This window comes from Schistocerca serialis, chromosome 8 (assembly GCF_023864345.2).
Source record: "Schistocerca serialis cubense isolate TAMUIC-IGC-003099 chromosome 8, iqSchSeri2.2, whole genome shotgun sequence".
Lineage (NCBI taxonomy): Eukaryota > Metazoa > Arthropoda > Insecta > Orthoptera > Acrididae > Schistocerca > Schistocerca serialis.
Genome location: NC_064645.1, coordinates 508,587,738 through 508,613,846, shown reverse-complemented (window position 1 = coordinate 508,613,846; position 26,109 = coordinate 508,587,738). Strand labels below are relative to the sequence as shown.

At 40.5% G+C, this 26,109-nt stretch overlaps 1 protein-coding gene across 3 annotated transcripts in view; it reads right to left on the bottom strand.

Moving 5' to 3' along the window:
• Positions 1 to 26,109, bottom strand: part of LOC126416628 (autophagy-related protein 16-1-like) — a 113,083-nt gene that overhangs the window by 21,285 nt on the left and 65,689 nt on the right. For all 3 annotated transcript variants that reach the window (XM_050084388.1, XM_050084389.1, XM_050084390.1), the window contains 2 exons: positions 14,784 to 14,919; positions 9,747 to 9,852 (listed from right to left, as the gene is read on the bottom strand). In XM_050084388.1, the coding sequence (XP_049940345.1) occupies positions 9,747 to 9,852; positions 14,784 to 14,919 (242 nt within the window). The remainder of the gene's footprint in view (positions 1 to 9,746; positions 9,853 to 14,783; positions 14,920 to 26,109) is intronic.

Below are 26,109 nucleotides of genomic sequence, written 5' to 3'. Positions count from 1 at the left end.
ATACGTGGAGCATGAGCGCCACACATGTTTACTACAGCCCAACAAATCAGCCATAGCAGAACACTGTATTTCGACGGGACACTCCATGGATTATTGTGGAACAAAAATTTTAGCGACAACTAGATCTTTTTGGGAATCCATTATCAAGGAGTCCGTGGAGATATGATTGGCAAAAGATCTTATTAATCAAGACGGCGGCTTTCAAATGGATAAAGCATGGGATCCTGTAATTTCTTTAATCGCTTCACAGAGACATGGGTCTGCATCTAGTGCGACGGCTGACGAAAATTGATTTTATACTTTCGACTACCGCGCCTCAGCTGCGCGAAGGCACTTTACGACCGATAGCGCAAATGTAGGTACACCACTACGCATTCGCGGCGCCTTCTCCACTGCGCAGGCACCGCCGCGCCAATTTTCGGTATATATAGAACGACGCACACCAGTAATCTTCAGTCTCATACTCACCTGAAGATGGCTGCATGTTTGTTAGCCGAAATATCGTGCCAAGATGTCAACGTGATCCGGCTGCAAGCCCGAAATACAATATAAGTGTTTCTATGTTTTGTGCAGTTTTTAATTTATTTTGAACCTGTAATGTTAAAATGACTATGCTCAGCATTACGAGAATTAATTCATTCACAAAATTTGATGAGTGTGGCTAAACATACTGCTAACAGTTCCTTGCATTGTTTTATGACCACAACTCGTACACTTACTGCACTCTGTACACGTCAACAAAGTGCAGGGGAGGGGAGGGATGGGGAGGGGAGGGGAGGGGAGGGGAGGAGAAGGGGGTTAGGGGAGGGGGGGGAGGGGAGGGGAGGGGAGGGGGAGGTACAGGGGGAGGGTTGGTTGATCGACTGATTTGGAGGAAGGGACCAAAGACAAAGGTCATCAGTCCCATCGGATTAGGAAAGGATGGGGGAAGGAAGTCGGCTGTGCCCTGTCAAAGGAACCATACCAGCACCTGCCTGAAATACTTTAGGAAAATCACGGAAAATCTAGATCAGGATGGCCGGATGTAGGTTTTAACCATCATCCTCACGAATGCGAGTCCAGCGTGCTAACCACTGTGCTACTTTGCTCGGTCACGGGGGAGGGACAGGGGGAGAAAGAGAGGAGGAGAATACTAGTTTTGTATTTGTTTATGTAGAGGTGGTACAAGCCACCACTTAACATGCACCGTAGAGTGAATATTGTATATGCATCATCATGAATATAGCTTTGTAAGTCACAAAAGACTTTCCACAACTTCTTACTGACAAAAACAGAAAGGCTCTATGACAGTTGAACTTGGAGCATCTGAAATGGTTTCCTCCTTCACTGAATGACATGTTACTATGATAACAATGACGTATCATTTGAGGAAGACACAATGCAAGAGATTGGGTAGTTTATAGCAGAACATGACACATACAATTTTCAGATCATAATTTTTTGGAGTTGCCAACAGTTTTGATTTCTTTCGAGAATAATTTCATCAGTTCATGGTCATATATTACAATGACCACATTTAAACAAGAAAGCCAAAATTATTTAAATGAATTGCATTCTGAGTTTGCTCACACAGAATGTTAGATGATAACTGTAGCAGAATCTAGAGACTGAAAATTGTATCTACTACACCACAAACAATAATTAAGATATTAGCTGGATTTCACACAATAGTGAAGCTGTGGCATACAAAACTGCTTGTTCCAGTTTGAAGAGAAACAGTTTGCATGCTATGCTGTGAAGGACAGATGCATTCAACAATACCATGTACCAGTTGGTGCAGAGAGAAAATTGTTATCAAGGGCAAACAGAAACAAAATTTTCAACTTTTCATTACTAGTCTATTACCCCGTGACATCACAGTAAGAGATTAGGAGCCTTCCGAATGTCAGACGCAAAATATGCATGCACAAAGATAGTGTGCACTATTTAATCCTTATTACAAAAACATATTACTTTAGAAATTAATTTTTTTCGGTAAGGGTCCTAACTCTCCCAGTTTTACATGCTTGTCTACCAGTGAGTCATACTGAACATCAAAAGATAAAAAAATCTACTCACCAGGCAGCAGCAGAATACACGCATAAAAGACAGTTGTAATCGGCAAGTTTTCCGAGCCAGTGCTGCCTTCTTCAGGCAGAAGGGGTGAAGGGAAAAGAAAAAGGGTGAAGGAATAGGATTGGAGAGGTCTAGGAAAAGGGTTAGATTTCAAAAAAGTTGCCCATAACCGTGGGTTGGGGGAGACTTACCACACGTAACCCAAAATCTACCCCTTTTCCTAGACCTCTCCTGTCCTTTTCCTTCAACCCTCTTCCTTCCCCTTCAGCCCTTCTACCTGAGAAAGGAGGCACTGGCTCTGAAAGCTTGCCAATTACAACCGTCTTATGTGTGTGTTCTGCCACTGCTTGGTGAGTAGCTTTTTCATTTATCCATTTATATTATTTTGTCAGCAATTGTTTGTTTTCATTGAACATCAAAACAGATGCTTACACAGAGGTGCCACAAGTTTCTCCAAGTGAAATTCCCTGATTTCCAGACAAGTTTTAGCATTTTTCCCTGACAAAAAAATGGCTCTGAGCACTATGGGACTTAACATCTATGATCATCAGTCCCCTAGAACTTAGAACTACTTAAACCTAACTAACCTAAGAACATCACACACATCCATCCCCGAGGCAGGATTCGAACCTGCGACCATAGCAGTCCCGCGGTTCCGGACTGAGCGCCTAGAACCGCTAGACCACCGCGGCCAGCTTTTTCCCTGACAAATTTTGTCATCTCAAGGGTAGTGAAATGTTTTTAGACGGAGAAAACAAGCCAAATGGTATGTGTGTTTCATTAAAACCACTGATGTTATTTTATTTCAATAAAACTAAATACATTTGGTGACAAAAATATGCTTTTTGTTAGAGTCGCAAGACAGATTTAAAATACCTTCACTGATTTCATAAATAACCTCAGAAAAAAGTAAGCCTCTTGAAAGAAGTGTATAAGGCAGGGAAGAGTTGTGTAAACCAGCACTATAGGCGACCGCCAATAAAATGTTGCTTCTGATTTGTTCGTTATTGTTGGTTATTACCCTCTGTGTTATGTCTATTATTTTACAGGTATTGTGTGCTTTTTCTTTCAAGAAATACCTGAGTACATAGCGTACAAACTGCCAACGACTGCCAGTTTTCTTCTTATTGTCCATACTTTGTAATGTATAAACTACTTTCAAAGTTCCAAAATGCACTAGTATACGTAAAATGTCTATAAAACACCACACTGTACAATGTACCTGCGGTGTGAGAGTTACAATTCCAAATGAACAGTTTGTTTACTTTTTGCCATCTGTCTCATTTTCATTTGAGTGCCACTTATATATTAGAAATGATTAAAGCTGGAGATGATCCATTCAAAAGCAGGTTGCAAATTGTTAACAGAATAATATTCTCCCAAAATTGGAACGATGTTGTAATTACTCTATACAAAAAAAAGGAAATTGGAAGAAAGAAAGAACTACAGACCTATTAGTTTCCTTTTCATAATATACTAGACATACATTGAAATTACCACAAAACAGATAGAAAAAAAATGATTTTAAATAGGCAAAAAAAAAAAAAAAAAAAAAAAAAAAAAAAAAAAAAAATAAAAAATAAAAAATAAATAAATAAATTAGAGAGTTCGCTGACGAAGTGACTATAGCACAATTAACCTATGGCAGATCATGAACAAATGGAGCAACGAGTAAGATTTACTGCTTTGCCTGGGTTTCATTTATTTTGAGAAAGCTGTTGAATTAGTTAGTTTCACCCAGAGAAACAAGGCATTGACTCTGCAGTATCACATGTCAATACCACCTCACAGGTGTTGTTATGTCGGTAATGGAATTCTAAGTTTCTGTTCAATGCCAATAACAGTCTCGCAGGATCTGGCAGACCTAACAGCATGGGTCCACTGAGCCACACCTCCAGCATCCCTGTACTTCCAGCCCTCTCTGCTGCTGCAATACAGAACAGTTGGCAGCAGCTGCTCAGCCAACTCGTGCTTCGAGCCACCTCGCTACAGGACAATGCCTTGTCCCATTGTTGCTGCTATTATACGAGCTTGACTCTATTTCTTGTGGCATCGTTTGCAATGAGTCTCGTACATTTGGAGAAATAAAAGTTAAGTAAATCTTCTGTTTGCTGTGTTACTTGTTCACCAAACATTTTCGCTCCTGTCCAGCATTCCTACAATGACAGTTGCCACACCACTCTGTAGCCCACCTCCCCTTACCATGGACTACAAAGTCATACACAACATCTGACAATGAGTCATTGAAGCTATGTGTGACAGTTAAATATAGTTACTTTCTTGCTGCCCTGCCTTTTTTTTTTCTTCTCGATTCACTGTCTTCTGAGTATGCAGTGTTTGCCTTGCTTGTGCACTTTATGATCTAGGTTCTGTGCTCGCTGCTTTTGCAACCTTTTCTTGCCTTCTCTGTGCTATTTTTGCTTTTTGCTGTTGGTCTTTGGGCATTGCTTAGTAAATAATGGCTACAACACTGCAATTGCTTGCTGCATCACCTGCAGTTGATCTAACTCAGTTTATTCAGCTTCAGAGTTAACAAATGCTGCAACTGCTTGAAGTGATTCATCACTTCAGGATGGTGCAGATGACTTCACACAGATGCCGAACACAATGGCAGTGCCACCGCCTATGTACATGTGCCACCACTTCACGAGTTTGATGAGGCAAATTACGACTTGACAGAGTACCTCGCAAACTTCACGCAGATCACAGCACATCACATACAAGATACTGACATTCTTGTTTCTGAACCACTGGGGGATTGACTATTTATACATTTTGTGCCAAACTATTTCCCACGCCATGCCCTGAGTTGGTAGACTATGAGGAACTACTGCAGGCACTTATGAAGCATTATGAGGACAAGGTTCAAGTGGCAGCTGCCTGTTACAAATTCTATAGGCTACATAAGCAACAAGGATAGACATACCATCAGTGTGTGACTTTACTGCCTGGCCTTATTAGACAGTGTAGATTCAAATGTGACTGCGGCCAATATTACAGTGATCATAAGGCTCGCAACGTCATCAGGCACAATGTATTGACTCTCGAATTAGGGAACAGATCCTTAAATAACGATACTACTTCTTGCATCACGCTTTACAGACACTTGACTGTCAAGATTCCTGCGAAAGTGCAGCAGACAGTTTTGAGGTGGTGCCTGTTTATCCTGTAGATAGCCACAACAAGCAGGCCTCACAACAGTCTCGCTAACCGCAGCAACAGCCACAGCCCTCATGTAACAACGTGTCGCGACCAGTACATGTGTGAAGTCGTGTCCTCACCATAATACAGTACATGGATGCCAATTTTGCCCCCTTATGTGAAGCAACCCCCACCCCCTTTTTTTTTTTTTTTTTTTTTTTTTTTTGCAGCAAACAAGGACATGTACAGTCTGTGTGTTTACAGAAGTGTAAGGCACCCTTGTTTGCTACTCCTTCGTGCAAGTCCAAGTCACAAACACCGTGTCGTGTGTTTTCAAAGTCCCACAGTTTCATTAGTGGAAAACAAGTGTCATAGCCATTCAGGAAAGGTTCCCAATTCATTTTCAGTGCTATGTGAAGATGACAAACTTTTTGTGTCTCTCACTACCACTGGACAATCAGTCCATTTGCAACTTGACACTGGCACTTCAGGACTTTGCTCAACTGAAGCAATAATGAATTCTTGGCAAACCTCAGTTGTGCACATTGCGCCATACGCTGAAAACATATAACAGTGAAGATATTCCTGTAGTAGGCACTTGTAGCCTTCCTGCAACTTTACGAAATTTGACAAAGACAGTGACATTTACAGTGCTTTCTTCCTGACATGGTGCTAATATTTTTGGTCTTGACTCTTTCAATTTGTTTGAATTAAGCATTCAGGACAATGTAACTTCTGTTTCTGCCTTTGATCCTCGGGGGACTGTTGCTAAGTTGTGTGCAGAATTTCAGGACTTGTTTTCTGAGGGTTTAGGCAAAGCCAATACTTTTGTTGCCCATGTCACAATGAAGGACAATGCACAGCCACATTTTGTTAGAGGTCATCCTGTACCCAAAGCTTTCCAAGAACAAGTGTCTCAGGAACTTCCTACAAGACTGTGGGGTCATATTACTGCCAGTCAATGGGCATCCCCACTTGTTAATGTAAAGAAGCCATCCAACAGACTCTGGCTGTGCTCCAATTTTAAGTAAACTATGAATCCTCAATCACTGACAGTTATCACTTGCCATGTACAAAAGAACTGATGGATAAATTGGGTGCTGGCCATTACTTTTCCAAAACTAATTTGCACAACACTTACTTACAAATATATCTGGGTGAGCAGTTACAAGAAGTCTTGGTCATTAACACTCAATCTCTTCAAATTTTTGAGACCACCATTCAGCAGTGCCTCTGCACCAGATATATGTCACCACTTTCTGGAGCAACTGACTGCGAAAGTTCCTGTTTGCTTGAATGGCACTGTCGTCTCAGGTTGCACTCTTGAAGAATGCATAAGTAATCTTTGCATTCTGTTTCAAGTGTTGTCTAAAGCTAATCTCAAATGTGTGTGTCTTTACAAACTGAAGTACTTAAGATATGTCATTAATAGCCAGTGTGTTCACCAACTGCAATCACATTTGCCCTATCTGTGACTTTCCATCCCCACACAGTGTGCAGGAACTGCAATCTGTGTTAGGGAATCTCACATACTACATCCTATTTATTCCTAATGCCATTCAAATTGTGGCTCCCTTGCATTGCCTGTGCAGGAAGAATGTTTGGTCGCTGGAGTGCTGGTCTGCTTTCCAGACGTTGAAAGATACTTTGCTTAGTGATCATTTGATCCTGCCAAACCTGTGGTCGTGACTGTGGATGCTTCCTATTACAGCATCAGTGCAGTTTTGTTGTATAAATTTGGTATTGTTGACAGTCCCACTGTCTTTGCTTCAACATCGTTGAACAAAGCTCAATGTAATTATTCGCAAATTGAAAAGTGTCCCTCCCCATTGTTCATGCTGCGACTTAAATTTCACCATAATCAAATCCATCCATGTTAACCGTGTGATCCTAATGCATGCATTGCGCTTTCAGATTTCATGCCTATCTGGATGCAGCAGTCCTCACTGCCTCCAGCTCCCATGGATCCCGCATCATCGGTGTTAGTCCCAGAATGGATGGAAGTCAATGCCCTATCACGGTCATCACTGTCTCGACAGCAACTACCGTCTGGGGTGCGCCCCCCCCCCCCCCCCCTCCCCTTTCTGGTGGCTGGCCCACGTGCCACCTCGTGTCCCTCTGCAGTCGTCAAGATGCCTCCATCTTCATTTGCTGGTCTACCACTAGATGTGGGTGCATACCCTCTGCCTGGTTTTTCAGAACGTTCCTGGGCAGTCTCAGGGTGTATGGCAGGGCGCAGATGGGAGCTCGACACCAGCCCCAGTTTCGACTCCCATCTCCTCATTGCCAGTTGCATCCGGCCCTGTCCCCATTGTCATCTGCTCGTCTACACTACACAATAATGATGAGGAGATTTGAGGGGACGGATGTGGTACCATGTATTGATACCACCCCACAGGCAAGTTTCTGTACAACACTAATAGCAATCACACAGGGTCTAACAGATAACAGACTCAATGGCACACGTCCGCTGACCCACACCTCCAGCAGCACCGTATTTTGAGTGACCTCTGTCACTGCAATATAGGATGGTTGGCAGCATTTACTCATTGCACTCACACTTGGAGTCAACTCGCTACGAGATGCCATGCAGACAAAGCTACAACCTCATCGCTGCTGCTATTGTACGTGCTGGACTCTATGTCTTGTTGCATCATCTGTAACGAGTCTCATACACTTGGAGAAACACAAGTTAAGTAGATCTTCTGTTCCCTGTGTTACTTGTTCACTAGTCACTTCTGGTCCTGGCCCGCTTCCCTACGATGACAGTTGCCACACCACTCTGCTCACCTCTCCTTCTGTACAAAGTTGTACACAACATATTCAGTCTATGTGAATATAGTGGAACCTCACTTCACGAGCACCTCCCATAAAGGGCAATTCACATAACAAGCAAAATAAATTGTAAAAAATGACTCATTAATTAGCGATGTTCTGCATAACAAGTTGTGATGATTTAGCGTGACATCCATTTGCGTGCAACCGGGGAAACATAACATTCAACAATATGAACACCTTTCATTGTCGGCAGTGGCATACGAACAATGTATTTAGTATGTACTGCAGTCTGGGTTTAGCACTCTTTCTGCTACCATCTTAGTGCAGCATGTGATCACACTTTTTTCTAAGATTGTGTTCACACAGTGTTTTTTTGTGTGTCAATTACCTTTGTAGAAATGTCCCGGTAATGGCAAATCAGTAATCTTCTGGTGCAATAAAAGAAATGTTGAAAGCATGGGAATTTGTTGCATTGTGCATTGAAAATAAATACCCCAATAAAGCAGTGGCTACATGTGCTATAAATTTTTTAGATCATAATTCTATGTCACATTTTTGCCAAGTGTTGAAGCATCGTCAGAAACAAATTTCTATAGAAAGCTTCCTAGTAAAAAAGAATTAGTTATGTATCATGAATAATAAAGTACATAATACTGTATGTATAATTTTTTAAATAAATGTCAGAAATAAGACAAAACTTTTAGTACTTTTTCTACATGGAACGCATTACTGTATTTTACATTAATTTATATTGAATAAACTGTTTCGCTTAATGAGTGTTTCACACTATGAGTAAGATTCTAGAACAAATCATGTTCGCTATGCGAAATTCCACTGTATACTGAAGCTATAGTCATCAATACCGAACAGAACTGAAATAGGAATGGCATACAGTGACTCAGTGTCACCAAAACTAATAAACAGTTTTAAAGGGAGTCTTTAATTGGGGAAAAAAGGAGGAATGTGATAATGAAACAACTTTCATTAGACTGATTACTTTGTACTGTTTGCATTTAATGCACATTAACTTCACCAAGCAATGTAAGAACGTAATAGATCAAGAGTTTGAAAGTAGGCTTGAAAATTAGTTAAGTAAGTTGATCAGTTTTTACATGTAATGCAACTGAAGGCAACAAACATATGGACAGCAAAAGAAATGAACAGAATAGTGAAAATGGCCTGCATTTCTTTTAGTAAACTAATCAGAACTTCTTGTGTGTCTAAAATGGAAATTTTGCATCGTGTATTAGCAGTGTTGACTTATGGCAGTAAGGTACGGACCTTGTAATGACAAAACCTTCCAAAACTTGAGAGTGAGAGATGGATATTGGTAATTACTAAGAGACTGAGAAATGGACCAGGAAAGAGACCAGATGAAATATGTAATAAGGACTGCATTGAAAATGAAGAGGAGGAGGACAGAACACATAGACAAGAAAATGTATGGCAGATGGACTAGAGAACATGTTTATTGGATTTAAAAAAGCAAAAAAGAAAGAAAGATGATACGCTAAAGGAACGTGGGCAGGTGACACTAGAGAACATGCAGGAACAACATGGATATATACATGGATACATATATCTGAAAACCATGATGCATGGAAAAATCTAGTGGAGGTCTTTATCCAGCAAGTGAATGTCAAATGGACGAGATGAGATACAGATGGCATTTTAAACATCAAAGTTAGTATTTCCATTAAAATTACCCACAAGTTTTTTTTCCCCAAATCTCTAAATCATAAAGTCTGAAATCAACTGGGCAGTTCACACACCTTTGGATACATCCCAGAGCTTTACTTTGCGGTCTGCTCCACCAGTTGCAACAATTCTGTCAACAGGACTCCATTTTACTGCGTGGACCTCTCCTTCATGAGCATCCTATTTGAAAAAAATACACATGGAGATAAGTCAGTGAGTCAACCTGCTACAAATAATTTATACAATAAAGGAAAATCTTTATCAGGGATGTTCATCTTCACATCATAATTTATAACATTAATTTATTAACTCAAAAAATATTACTCTGAATAACTTACATTATTAGGTGTGTTTTCTTATTTATATTTCTATCACTTAGGAAATTTTGATGAATAACAGGAGTGGTGGATAAAAGCAAGCTATTATGACTCCATATGCCCTTTCCTCAAATGATGTACTGTAAAGTATGGATGAAAGACAAAGGCAGATTCCATATTTCTAGATTTAGAGAAAGCATTTTACATGGTCCGCAACTGCAAACTGTTAATGAAAGTACAAGCATATGGAATAGATCCCAGACATGAGAGTGGCTCTAAGACTTTTTAAATAATAGAACCCAGCATGTTGTCCCTGACGGCGAACATTCATCAGAGAAAAGGGTATTGTCAGGATTCCCCCAGGGAAGTGTGATGAAACTGTTGTTATTTTTTACAGACATAAATGATCTGGCAGACAGGGTGAGTAGCAATCTGTGGCTATGCAATGATTATGCTGTAGTGTACGGTTTGTTGGGAGAATTAACGGAAAGGGTGGCTCACCTGTAAAAGGGACTGCGTATGTGAGGCTAGTGCGACATGTTATTGAGTACTGATCGAGTGTTTGGGATTAATTCCAGGTCAGATTAAAAATGACATTGAAGGATTTCAAAGGCGGGCTGCTCAATTTGTTGCCAGTAGGTTCAGACAAAAACCAAACCGGCATCTGGCACTTGAAGCTGACTGCAACTGCAGAATCATTCTATTGCCGCCAATGTACATTTTGGATAAGGGCCACAAAGGTAAGATGTAAGAAATTAGGCCTCATATGAAGGCATGTAGACAGTCATTTTTTCCCCTCACTGTTTGTGTGTGGAACAGGAAAGGAAATGACTAGTAGGGATACAGGGTACCCTCCGCCTCACACTGTATGGTGGCTTGCATGGTATGTATGTAGATGTAGATGTGTATTACTAAGCGATTATCCTGTGGCAGGGAACCCAGACCCAATTGCAAGTTGCCAATCAAAAGACTTTCAACGTCAACAAAAAACCGACATTCAATATTTCATATAGACAGTAACTGAATTTAAAAAATTAAATTGGTGACATAATTTATGAATTAAGAGGTATAAACCTATGTGCAAGACAAGTATTACATTTATAAATTGTGTATACAATTTGGGGCAGACTAATTCACCACATGCAAATACTCTCCAGTATTTCAAAATCACAGCACTAAGCGACTTGCAACAAACTTTAAACGTATCGTCAAACCTTTATGAGACTTTTTCTCACTGACAATCGATCTCACGAAATGATAAAAAAAATTGATCACTTAAAACATTTTCACTGTTCATGCAGGGAACTTCAGCATCAGACATGACATTTTAAATTTCTTCTTTACCACTAAAAAGTATTTGTAACACAAGTTGCAGGCAGTGCCCACATACAGCACTGAATATACCTGCAAAATTATAAGATTGTACAACATGTCGTTCAGGAGGTACGACATAATAAAGATTGTGATGCATGAAAAACTAACTTTCGCTTAAAATGGGGCGCAAATTACTCAGGACATACTCATCCAGTGCTTCAAAATGAGAGCAGTTAGCAAATTCCAACGAACTTTAAACATAATTCCAAACTTTTCTAAACCTTTTCTCACTTACATGCTTCTTGTTGTCGTCGTCGTCGTCGTCGTCGTCGTCTTCAGTCCAAAGACTGGTTTGAAGCAGCTCCCCATGCTACTCTATCCTGTGCAAGCTTCTTCATCTCCCAGTACCTACTGCAGCCTACATCATTCTGACTCTGCTTAGTGTATTCATCTCTTGGTCTCCCTCTACGATTTTTACCCTCCACACTTCCCTCCATTACCAAAATGGTGACCCCTTGATGCCTCAGAATGTGTCCTACCAATCAATCTCTCTTGCTAATCAAGTCATGCCACAAATTCCTGTTCTCCCCAATTCTATTCAGTTACATGATCAACCCATCTAATCTTCGGCATTCTTCCACAAGTTTCTACTCTATTCTTGTCTAAACTGTTTATTGTCCATGTTTCACTTCCATACATGGCTACAAGCAAGCACACCTCACAAACATGTCCCGGTATCTTTGTCTGCTCAGACCGAAAGCTTAATGTGTGACTCTTGTACATGTGGCAATCTGCTACTCAAAGTGTCATCTTTGTGGTGTGTAGCAGTCTGTTGATATTCCAACCTAGAATTCCTACTGTTATATTTTATTTATTTATTTATTTGTTTATTCCATGTGATCTGATGGTACACACGGTGTTGCAGATGTCGGAAAATATCAGTTAACATTGTTAACATATAGTAACATAGGCCTATAGTATCCTAATGTATGATATTGCTCAATGTTTTCAATTTAACACAAATAGCAAGATTACTGTTTAAGTATTCATTTACAGAGTAAAAACAGTGACACAACAAACCTAGTGGGAAAATTGTTGAACAGTTGGAGGCCCATGTGGAAAGCTCCCTTTTTACACGGTTGAGTGTTTGTACATAAAACATGCAGATTTGCATTTTTCCTGGTGTTGTGTTAATGTATTTCATTATTTTTTACGACTCTGGTGTCAGTTAGCACTATAAGGTTTCTGAAAAATTTTAGAGTCTCGAGAATGTATAGGCAAGGCAGTGTAAGGATTCCCAACTTCCTGAAGATGGGTTTGCAGGAGTCTCTGGGTTTGCTCCCAGTAATAATCCTCATTGCTCTCTTCTGGATTCTGAATGTGCTCAGAGCAGCTGGAGAATTTCCCCAGAATATCACATCATATTTTAGGTGGGCTTGTATCGAAGCATAGTACGCGCTGGTTAATGTTTTCAGGCTAGCACATGATTTCAGTACACTCAATGCGTAACAGCCAGTACTAATTCTGGCATTTACCTTTCCTGTATGTGTGTTCCATTTCAGGTTATCTTGAACCCACAGATCTAGGAATTTGGAAACAGTGCCGGTATCTATTGGCTGGTTATTTACAGTGACAAATGGCTGAGAGGAATTTTCATTTTGTGTTGTGTGAAAGTTCATGGAAGCTGTCTTTTTGGTGTTGATAGTTAATCTGTTGATTTTAGGCAAGTTGCTGAGTTGTTCAGTGGCCAAGTTCACAGCTTTTTGCACAGCCTCTGTATTCTCCCCTTTGAGGAGTACAGATGTGTCATCAGCAAATATTATTGTTTTGTGTGCATCAACATTCAGGCTCAAGTCATTAATACACAGGAGGAAAAGTAGGGGTTCCAACACTGAGCCCTGCGGAACACCTTGCTTTACAGTTTTATTACTTGATAGTAATATTCATACCTGGAGTTCCTATTGCTGGATTTTATTTAAATATTTGAGTATTGTACTTCACTTCAGTCTTCACTTTGGAAGAAGCCCCCCCTCCTCCCCCTCCTTTTTTTACAGTAGTATCTAGACACTGGTAATTTCTGTTAATGTGAAAGGAAAAAAAAAAAAAAAAAGAATCTTAATTTTTATGAATTTATGGTGAATTTGTAAATCTGAAGTAACACCATTTATGCAGGAATGCTCTGCTAAACTTTTTAGTTAGTATATATCAGCACATCACTTTTTTTCACGACTTTTTTAATGCACATCACTCAATTGCAAGCAATTGGATTGCTACATTCCTATCGAATCGGATGCAGAGAGTCAGCATGAAATACACTAATAGACAAAGCAACTCAAAAACCGATTTACTACCAAAGCCATCTGGCTCCTCCCCTCCAACACAAGCTTTTCTGAACTGTGCAAATGGGAGGTTTCCTTACAACACATTCTCTACTCCCATAATTATCCCGACCTCAACCCATGGTAACATATTCCACCAACACCCTCCACACAACAGTTTCCACCCCCTCTGTCTACCATCTGTTCCCCAGTCTCATCTCTCACCCTCTCTGTCTGCCACCCTCTGTCAATGCACCTCTCAATCTTTCCCCAATCCTCTCCTTTGTTTTGCTCCTTTTTTCCTCACCTCCATGCCCCACAACCTCCTGACACTGCACTTACTGGCATTCTAGTCCCTGCATACTCTGAAATACAGTGTTGTTTGCTCTCCCCACCCATATACTACTACCCCTTCCCCTTCCCTGCCCCCTCCAAACTGCTGCTTCCATCCCACGTGACAGTTGAATTCTGGCTGAAGCTGCCAAAGTTGGCAGTCATGTGAGCAAGAAATGTGCCTACTTCTGTATATAAATGGTGTGTGTTTTCCTGTTTCTATTTGGTGATGAAGGCTAAAGCCAAAAGCTTTATGTGAGCGTCTTAATTGCGCAATAACATGTTGCTTTACGGTCTGTAGCAATCTATCATTCCTACATTGTTAAACAAAATTCAGTCATGGAAGAAACAATTACACTTTAAAATCCTGAGGACTGTACAGCAGTATTTACAGAACAAAATTAAAATGGAATACATCTTATTCCTGGGTGCAACATTACCAGAATGTTGTGAAGCTGCACTAATGAAAATGTAATGTCCACGCAACAACAGAGGAATATAGCAGCAAGAAGACTTACAACCCAAGGAATATAAACACATGTGGGAGATGAGAAACCTGTATACTAAGAATTCAATACAGTTGTTGATGGATGTGCGGGAAATTGGAGACACTAATGAAAATTGTACTGATGAAAGATGTATCACATTAAAATGTGAGACTTCAAACTGATTTCTAATGCTGATGTAATACTGCATTCTATTTGTCAATTATTTCATTTATTGCAGAATATCATAGAAGAAACCACAACTGTTACTACATTAGCAATTATTTCCTATTATAACTTCAACAGTGCTTTTGTTGCATTCTGTAGCATACACATTAACTTACTATTTTAGTAGATAGTTTTGTTGGCAAAGTATTTTCTAAAACTGTTGCAGCTCCCTCTCCAAGTTTATCAGGGGAAGTTGGTCTTGTGTCTTTTGCTGCTTCCTCTAATTCTTTCTGCAGTTTAGCTTGTCTTTTCCTGTAATGAAGAGCATAACCATTTGTTCCACACTTCACTTCAAACTCATTGATATTAGTGAATTCCTAAAGAAATCTTACCACTTACCTGGCAGAGTGTACAGTTATGACATATAAAACAGAGCACGAACTTCTGGCTTTGAGCTCTCTATATAATGCCTCTTTTGTGAAATACAACAAAAAAACAAATAGGGCAAGGTGTCAGTGGAATAAATCACATTTCAATTTGTTTGTGACATTAACATCACTAGATAAGAAGCATTAGCTTGAATGCAAAAAGAATTGTGCAAGGAATCATTCATGGTTTTACTGAAGGACTACCGCTGTAGATTTTACTGAAGTGATTTTGGGATACTGGAAAATACTTGCATCAGGATAGTTGGATGTGGATTAAAGTCCCACTTCCTAATATTAGTCAGCATCTTCACCACTCTGTAACTTCTTTAGTAGGTGAGGAGAAGTTGCTTATAACATGACTATTACTGGGTGGTTACTCAGACTTGGAAGAAGAAAAAAAATTCCCCAAGAATTCCAGACATCAGGAGGAAGATGATGCCATAAGTAGCTCCTGATAAGTTAATGGTTAAAGGGAACACAGGATTCCCTGAGATTTTACAAAATTCCTGAAATTCCCTGATTTTTGCAGGTAAAATGTAATTTCATGAGAATTCCAGTTTTCCAGAAGAATTGCCAACGTGATATTACACAAGGAATGATTGTTAACATTTGATGAGACTACCAAAGCAATAAAATAGACTGGAATGATTCACAAGAATTTAAGTGTGGCATTCAGGTAACATTAGAAAGAAACAGAAAACCTACACTGGTAAGTTTAGATGAGTATTTATGCCATGCTTGCTGATTGTATAGACGGTATTTTTAATAATACAGAATCTGTCATTTACCAGTTTGCCAATTTGCAAATCTGTATGGATAAAATAAATTAACACAGAATGAACAATTCCATTATGTTCAAGGTGCATGAAATATACACACTTAAGAAATTACTGGGCAGAAAGCAGAAAAAGAAAATAATATGAAAAGCTTTATGAACTGTCAGACTGTCATAAATAGAAATTTCACTTTCTTGGAGTTGCAACAGAAGGAGAAATATAAGGGGCAGTTAAAAATGAGTCAGATTAAAAAAGTAAATAAACTGTTTATTATTTTAAAAGGAATTACTATAACTGTTAATACAGTATCCCACAGAGAGACAAGATGGTTGCCTTCAAGGAAAAATGTTTGTGGCAGCAGGTGAGCAGGTCAATATTTGCAGGGACTGTTTCAACTATGCAGTAGAAGTTTCTCTTGAAAGCTCTTACAATCCTCCATACAGTCCTGATCTCTCCCAATGTGATTTCCACATTTTTTGGAGCCTAATGGAAGTCATTCATAGCCATTGATTTGCTCCAGACAAAGAGGTACACACCTGGAGACAATCATGGTTCCACAAGCAACCACAAATTTTTTTCATTATGGCATTGATCATCTTTTCTCATTGCAGGATAAGTGTATTAACAGTTATAGTGATTACTTTTGAAATAATAGTTTTCTTAGTTTTTTCCACCTGTCTCATTTTCATTTCACTACCCCTTATAGATGGACTTTTCTTCCAGCCTACAACTTGTGTGTCTTTGAGATGTTTGCATTTTGCCTCATCATCTGCTGTAAAAGAAGGAAGCACATTTGTGAATAGTTACACTAAGTAAAGATTTATTAATAATGGTTGGCCTGCTTCAAAATTTTAATTATGAAAGGAAAATATTTAATCTGTTTTGCATAATAAAAAGTTCACGTAAGTGGAATACACGACAAGAACTTTGAAGTTTCGTGAAAGACCCGAAACTTTTAAAAAAATTTCTAAGAAAAGTGCAAGAGGAGCTACGAGAATATTCAAAGAAAATTAAGAAAAGGAACTAAGTGACAAACAGGTGTTATAGCAGGAATGATCCAGCACAGCTGACACATAAACATGTATTATTGCCTGATGACTGTTCAGTAAGAGAACTACAGCACAGTCAGTCACAATCTACAAATATCAATGTAGTTTCAAACAGAAAGAAATAAAATACAATTTGCAGGTTGATAATATTTCACAATCAGTTATCAATATAATTTTTAGCAGCTATCTATACATCTCATGTGGTTATATTCCTGTTAGAGTGGTAACACACCATATACACTAGTTTCTTGTCTAAGCTATATACAATTCTGACAAAATGTAAATAATGACATGATACATGATTATTTATAAAAGAATGGAAAGACTGGAATAAGCTGCCCTCAGAGTAAATCAGGTTGGTTCTGGAGAAATGTAGGAAAATGCAAGTCAGTATCTGACCCTTCAAGCTATCTTTGAAAATAAACCCAAGAAAGGAAAAACCTACATTTATAGCATTTGTAGATTTACAGAAAGCTTTTGACATTGTCGACTGGAAACCACACTTTGAAATTACGAAGGAAGCAGGAGTAATGTACCAGAAGTAAAAGTTTATCTACAACTTGACCAGAAATTAGAGTGCAGTTATGAGAATCAGTGGACAAGAAAAGTAGACAGTATTTGAGAAGCAAAAATTATTCAGTTAGTAGACAGAACAAGCTGCAAAGAAAATCAAGGAGAAATTTCAAAAATTAATTTAAGTTAATAGAGAATAATTAAAAATTGTAATGTAATTCTGTCAAGAGACAGCAAAGGACCTGGCAGATGAGTTGAACAGAATGGAAAGTGTCTTGAAAAGAGGTTGTGCAAAGAACATTAACGAAAGTAAAACAAGAGCAGTGAAGAATAGCAAAAATATGTCACGTGATGCTTAGAGCAATAGATTAGGAAATGAGAAACTAAAAGTATAAGAGAGTTTTGCCATTTGAGCAACAAGGCAAGTAACAATGGCTGAAGCACAGATGATACATAAAGCAAACTGGCAATAGTAAGAACAACATTTCTGGGAAAAAGGTTTCTTAACAATGAATACAAATGAGTATGACGAACAGCTAAGGCAAAACAAGAATATAAAAGCTTTCGGAAAATGGTGCTATTGAAGATTAGATGTATAGACAAATAACTAATATGGATATGCAAAAATATTTCTTCCTCCCACATACACAATCCAAATTGATCATGATGGTAAAATTATAGAAATATTTGCTCATATGGATGGTTGTCCTTCCTGTACTCCGATCATGACACGAATGGGAAAGAGGGGGCAGGTGTGAAAGTGTTACGTGAAGTACCCCCTGTCACATACTCTTATGTGGCTTATGGAGAGCAGGTGTAAATGTAACTACAGATGTAAAGAAAAGCACTCATTATATACGGTAGAGCCACATAATCAAACGAAACACAGGAGTTTAGCTTTCAAATAAATTAGTGTAACACACACACACACACACACACACACACACACACACACACACACACACAATATATATAATTCCTATTAAGTGGAAGGCCAGAGAACATTTGAAAGAGGAGCAACGAACTTCAGCTTTTTGCCTATACATTTACTGACAGCTCAATGCCTCCACTATACAGTGATTATCTTTACTCAGTTACCTCTAAAATGTAGAACAATTTTTTTCCCCCTTCTGTGCTTTGGATGTCAGATATTATCTGATATGATTATTCATAGGTTGTAGTTACAATTATATGAAGAGATTGTGTAAATGTGGGACATTGCTAGCAAGGCTAATAAGTGTTTAATGTCCTGTGTCATTAAAGAAGGAACAAATACTTGGATTGAAGAAAGGATGGGGAAGAAAATCCGCCATGTCCTTTCCAAGGGAAACATCCTTGCATTTGCTTTAAGCAATTTAGGGAAATCAAAGGAAAACCTTAATTTGAATGCCAATATTTGAATTATTAACTGCCATCCTCATGAATCTGAGACGTATCTTGACATTGTGCCCTCTTTTTCAGAGGGGGGATGCTGGTGAAGTTCCCATTTGAGACCTAATTTGTTCCTGTATGATAAATGTTGTACAATGCTTTATTCATGATAAATTTTGATAGCAGCAACGAAATTAGATATCAGGTCAGAAATTTTATTAGAACAGGTGTCACTGAAGCGAACATTATGAAATTCCTTCAAGCACTCCGAGGCAACAGGTGAAGCAGTTTTCGGGAAAAGATAGAGGAATCAACTTTTGATAAGTGTTCAACTGAAGACGAAGACACCTAGATAATTGTCCAGGCGCAATCAGTATCTTTCAAGCTCAGATTATAGTTGCATCCTTGTATGCATGGTGTTTGTGGCATAATAAGCACTAACTCACTTAAAATGTCCTTACAATTGATGGTAGCATCATGACAAATACAGCAGCACAGCATCCTCCTCTAAACAATCAAATATGTGGAAGTGTATTTCACAGTACAATCAGATATTTTGACAACAAGGACTCATTATTTATTATAGTAAAACAATGCGGCCAAAATGATTTGTCTGTACTTTTTTAGCTTTTAATGTGTCAATGTTTTACAAATATTGTTTCAGCCTACACAAGGAGTACATTGCTCCAGTAATTAGCCACTCAGAACTGCAGTTCTACCATTAGCGCTAATCTAAGATCTTTACCAAGCTGTTCAGGAACATACTAAATTTTACATAACGGTTTGTAGAGACTGTTTTCCAGTTAGTTGGAACAATAACAACACAGTCATTTTTTTAATCCTCATAAGTCACAGATACATTTACATGAAAAAACACCATGTCACAAGAAAGTTAGATAAACAGTTAACATAAGCTATCAACTCATAATGTGCAAAGTATAGTTATAAGCACAGTAAAGCTGGGCTAAAAAATTAGATCTCTTCAAGCCAGGTAGTATCTGACTGGCAATACAAAAAGCATCAGTAATTGGGACAGGAGAGTGTCCAGTAAGATAACTGTCATTAATAAACTTCAAACAGCTGCATAAATAACAGTTCAACAGTAAGTATGCCCTTTAAGAAAAATTAAGTTTTCTGTTGGTCACATTTTCCCTCCCCACTGCAGTAGAAAGACATCCATAAGTAGACAGAGCATTGTGTTAAAACCAGATATGATTACTTCATCCCATCCAAGTGACCAGAAGGAGGTATGCTACAGCTAACCAGCTAGTTTCACTAATGTTTACTGACTCTCACCTGCAGCCAATCTTAAGCTCACACACATGACTGCCTCTGGTGTGTGGTGATAGCCTGCAGGAGTATGATACACTGTGAACCAATTAGTCCTGTAAATGCTTCCTCCTGGCATTAATTTTTGCTCATTTGTCCTAAATTTAATGTGCCACAGTTACCAAAAGAATCATTAATCTTTCAATTCTGTAGTAGCAGAGAGCTTAAGTTACAGGTATTTTTCAATAGTTCTCAGTTTTATTTGGTCAGAAACTAGATTTTATTTCTTTTTGTGAAGTGTGCAATTTTACATATCCAAACATTTAAAGTAAGTTGTCAATCTTGGTACCACTATGAAATATTATCAAGATATGTTTTGAAAAGTAAAATTATGACACTTATGAAAACGGTAGAAAATGAATGTAAAGATGGATTGATGTGTAGCCTTTTTTGAACATTGTTGAATCTAAAATAATTCTAGACTTCGGAAGCAGCATAAGCAGGTTTCTGCTCTAACCCTGGCATAAAAACAATACTATTTATCATAACCATTTAAGAAAGGCAGTCCCTATGGTATTGTCGCTCACCAATAGATAAAAAATTTGAAAGCTAGGCAAGCACCAATATGATACCCAGGAGCATGAGGGTGTGATGCGCCAAAATTTAGGTGTTTGGTGTCACAAGAGTAGTAGTTGCTCCACCTTAGATACAGCTAGCCTTTAATGGATGTTATATCCAATCATCCACTGGGTACTTCCAGCATAATGCCTATACTCTGCAGGTTTGCCTATCCTTGGTCCACAAGTGTTCCTCCACCAGGATCATTGACAAATCACACAGGAATCACATGTTGTAGACACGGTATCATTTGCAAACAATTTGTTTGCACACCAGTTGTTCCAGGTGCCACCAGCCACATTCCCCAGCAGTGTGCGCATCAGCAGACAGTGGCACTGCTATCACGGGACTAGTTTTCTCCATGGGTCATGTAATCATCAAACTCCTTCGGGTATTCTTCCACCTGCTGCGTACTTAAGGCATGGCAATCCTCCAACAGGCAGCAATTGCTTGTCCCCTCACTTCTAGGCCAGGAGCCGACTGTGCCGGCAGCCCATCAGTCGGATTGCACCACGACCAGCCTTAAGGCTCACATCTACAACCGCGCTACATCATGCTGAGCCACCATCTTGCGACGATGCATGCACACAGTCTGCACATTGAGTTCTCTCTGGCCCCATGTCATTTCCTCGCTGTGGTACCTCTGAGTTGCGGCACCTCTGTGTGGGGCCATCTTCACACTGAGCTATCACCACAACGTGCTGTCTTCATGCCACACCTTGTCTGCATTGAGCCATTTTCGTGCCACACAGTGTCTGCATCACAGCCTCGTAATGCAGCTCACTGCACTACAAAACCAAGAAGCCATTCTGTACTGCTCTACAGATGTAATTCTGTCTCCACACTTCTCTACCTTCCTGTCGGGCCATCCCTGCACCCCAGCGTCGTAAAATTATTCATTGCACTGCACTTCAAGCCCAATACATTGCACTGCGCTACACTACACACATTACTCAGTGTCCACCAGGGACTAGTACCTCCTCAGCAGACTTCCTTTATTTTACTCTCAGTGATCATCCACAATCTTTAAGTTGTCATCGAAAACCATGCATGCTGTTAATACAGGTGCACATAACTGCAAAAGGTGGAAGTCTTCAGTTACTGTGCTCCATACTTGCCACCATGCAAGGACATAAAACTGGAAACAAGGCTGCGTACGAATCCACATGCCTCTTCCCATCTGCTCTGTTGTGCGACAGTAATGAGGCTGTTTACAAATCCACAATCTCCTCTCATTTTTCACATTGTTGGCAGTGAGCTGGTCCAGCTCCTTCACTGTAACATAGTACCAGTTGGAGGTACAGCTGTCACCCCCATGCGTGTCACCTTGCCCAACGCTGGCATCATGTGCCCCTGTCATCTGGCATGGACACTTTGGTTGGTGTCATGAGCACATGGAGCTGTCTTCAATGTCGTGATAATGTCTCTTGTCACAGCCGTTCCCCACGTGCCACACCTTGCCAGACCATACCGTGTCATCCATCAGTGGCCCTGCTCTCATTGGCCAATGACACCCGTTGTTACCAGATATCTGTTTCTCCCAACAGCAGATGCCTTTGGTCGAGCCAAGCTCAATCAGCAGCCAAAGCCTGCTGTCCCAGTACACTTGACCTCCCTCCACTGTCTGCAACTGGTCCATCAGTGCTCCCAGCAGCTCCCAATGCTGCCCCCTCACCAATCGAGCCCAACTCTGCCCCTTGCTTCAGGACATCACAGGAGGGGTCGACAACTCCCTCTTGGGGATAGTGCAGCCCTCTGTGCCTCTTCTTATGGATAAAATACTTCATTTCTGTGATGTAGATCCTTCTGCATGCTCCCTACATATGTTGGGGTGCTGTCCTTACTGCTGTCTCTGACCTGTGGCGATGCCTTTCCTGCCCAGCCAGCTTCTCTGTCATGTGCTCGCTACTCATGTTGCAGTGACATCCTTCCCACCGTTCCTGACCTGCAGTGATTCTTTTCTGCTTGGTCAGCTTTTGCATGCTCTTACGCATGCTGTGGCAATGCCATCCCTCTGCCCTGGGGTAACCATTCAGTCTGCATCTTCATGTGCTTCTTATCCATGCTGCAGTGACATCTTTTGCCAACATGGGCCTCACTTGCTGCCAGTTTTTCTGTGCTCCGACACTTGCTGCAGTCATCATGTTGCCCCTGGCTTGATGCCTTTTCTACCCTGCCGGCTTCTCTGTAGCGGGCTTTCTACACACGTTGCAGCAATGTCCTTCCCACCACCCCCACTCTGCAGTGACCTCTTTGCCTGGCCAGTTTATCCAGGCTCTTATGCACAGTGTAGCAACACCTTCCAGCCACCCTGGGCCAACCCCTCAGATTGTGCCTTTGCACACTTCTTCCACATAATGCGACAATACCTTACTGTCACCCCAAGCCTTACTTCCAGCCAGCTTATCCATGCTCTGATGCATGCTGTGGCAGTGTCCTCCTGCTGCTCCTGGTTACTCTTTGGGCTGCATGTTCATGTGCTTCCTTGCATGCCACAGTAATCCTTTTCCTGTTGCAGTGATACTTTTCCCACCACCCTGAGCCCTCCATCAACTAGCGCCTTCCGTGCTCTAGTGTGTGCTGCAGTGACACTCTTCCTGCCACCCCGGAACATCCTTTGGACCACCCCTTCTGTGCTTCTACGTGCACAGTGGTGAAGCTCTTCCACCACCTGGACCCTCCTTTAGGCTGCAACTTCTGTGATCCAATGCACATTGCAGTGACACTTTTCCTGCCACCCCAGGCCTCTCACCCTGCCTGCTACATTGCAGCAAGTCACGCTTCTCTCACATCATCACGACCATACAGAGCCCCTGACTATGCAATGATCAACTTAGTCTCACAGTGCTGCTTGCACCTGTTGATGTCAAACCTGTCATTGGCTCCGTCGTTCTTCCAGCACACACACTGGTTGAGAATTCAGCACCCCCATTGCTATTGTCCTTCAGCCATTGACATCTTCTACCTCATGCCATGGCTCCAGCAGCCCAAAGTGTAAGGATGGCCGAATAGTCTACGGCACCAAGCCAAAAATACTCCAGTAGCCCACACTGGATCCACCTCAATCATACCTTCTTCGGTCGGTGAACGCCCTTGCCCTCCCAACATACATTCCATAACAAGGGGATTGCCCTGCATGACCCTTCACCCTCTGTCAAGATGGTTGCTCCATCATATGGGTTGAGGTGTTGGCATATATTATACCCAGCCATCCACCAGCTACTTCTGGCATAATGCTTGTGAACTGTGTGTCTGCCTATCCTCGGCCCACAAGTGCTGTTCCACCGAGACTATTTATTAATTACGTGGGCATTGTATGTTGTAGATCCAATCTGTTTCGACACCAATTGTTCCAGTCACCACCAGAAGATGCCAGCCTTGTCCCAGAGCAGCACTGGTATTGTGGAACCAGTTTCCTCTGTGGGTCATGTAACTGTCAAACTCCCATGGATATTCTTTCAATTGCTGGTACCTTGGTACTTGAGATGCAGCAATTCTCTAGCAGGCAGCTTATGTTAGCTTGATCAGTTCCACGCCTGGAGTTGGCTGCACTAGCAGCTTGTTAGAGGGAACTGCACCGAGACAAGCCCTGAGGCTATCATCTATGGTGGCATGCCGAACAACATCGAGCCGCAACTGTGCCACACTGTCTTCACACTTAGCTATCTCCATGCTGTGTTGTTTCCACACTGATTCTGTTTTGAGCAATCTCTGTATTAGGCTATTCCTGCACTGTACTGTCTTTGTGCCCTGCTGTCTTTGTGCTGAACCATCTCAGCATCAAGCTATCTCTACACCACACTGTCTCTGCATCATGGTGTCCCACACCACTCAATCTCCATACTGTGGCGTCTTTACGTCGCTGTCTCTCCAGCGTGACATTGTAGCACTACGTATTGTACCACACTGCAAGCCCATGTGACGCACTGCACTGCACTGCGCTGCGGACATTACTCTGATAGCCATCACGGACTGGTATCTCTTCAGCAGACTTTGCTTATGTTATTTTTAGTGGTCATGGACAATCTTTGAGTTGTTAACCAGAACCACAAGTGCTGTTAATAAAGGTGTACATAATTACATCTGTGGGCATTCTCAGTTACTGCACTGTGTCCTCGCCACCATGTGAGAACGTAAAAAGGGGAATAATAATTAATTTTGTCATTATTGATTAATTCCAAGTTTTCATGTTTTAAATACACATTGTGATTTAATATGTAAAATTTCATGTGCAGAGAAATTACAAGGAAGGGAGAAGCTTCAGAAATGCCAACTTTTTAGTATACATAAAAGAATCTTGTTAGCACATAACCAGAAATTAACAAGAGTTATCTCTGGTTAACAGCAGTGAATTATGGCTATGTTTTTATTCTGTAAGTCTCTGCCTTTCATGATGTTCATTCAATAATACCGGCAAAGAGGATTTACTTACTAATGACCTGTGGTGTGGTAGAATGTTGTCTCATCAAAAGTATCCAGACACACATTTGTGGACATTAATAAGGGGTATGATTGCTTGAACTCTGCTGGAAGCACTTTCAAAGACGAATCTGAATATCTGTGGAGGCATGGCAGGCCATTTTGCCTCAAGAGCAGAAACCAGAGAAGATACAGATGTTAATGCTGTGCTCTAGAGTGAAGTCGATAATACAACTAATTCCACACGTGTTCCATTGGGTTCAGGTAAGGACTCTGGGCAGGGCAGTCCATTTCAGGAATGTTATTTTCCACAAACCACTGTCTGTCTGATGCTGCTTCTTGCCAGACTATATCCTAAACACAAAGAACAATCCCATACTGTAATAAAACCACCTCCGTACTTCACTGATGGCACTACACACGATGACAGGTAACATTCTCCTAGCATTCACAAACACCAACCCATCCATCTGATTGCCACAGGTTACTGCATGATTTGTCAATCCAAATCGTGAAATTGCAATCACCCACTGTTATGCGGTGTGATTTTTTAGAATCCTCAAGTGTTACATAGCACTGCCTACAGAAATGTGTGACTTCTGAGGAGCTACTTGACCACTGCACTCCATTTTTTTGAACTCCCTACTCACAGTCATTGTGTTAGTTGGTCTGCTTGTAGCACTTTGGAACTCATGAGCAATTCATTCTTGCATTTTCATGTGATATTTTACAACCATCCTCTGTAATTCACAGATGCTGGACCTGGACAAAGTACAAGAAATCCCAATGCCCACTAGATTCCTTCATTTATTTAACAAAGAAATTAGCCAAACAGCTGTCCAAATTGAGAAGTTGTTTTATTTTGTTTTCACTATCAGTTTTGGCAACTCAATATTGCATCTTCAGGCCCCATATGCACTTCTCAAAAATTATCAATATTGGCATACTGTGTCCTCATGAATTGTCAAGTGCTTCCTTTAAAGACTTGACTGCAACTTCAATAAAAGATGTTTAGGAAATACTTCATTGCAGTATCCACTATCTTCAGATCTGAGTGAT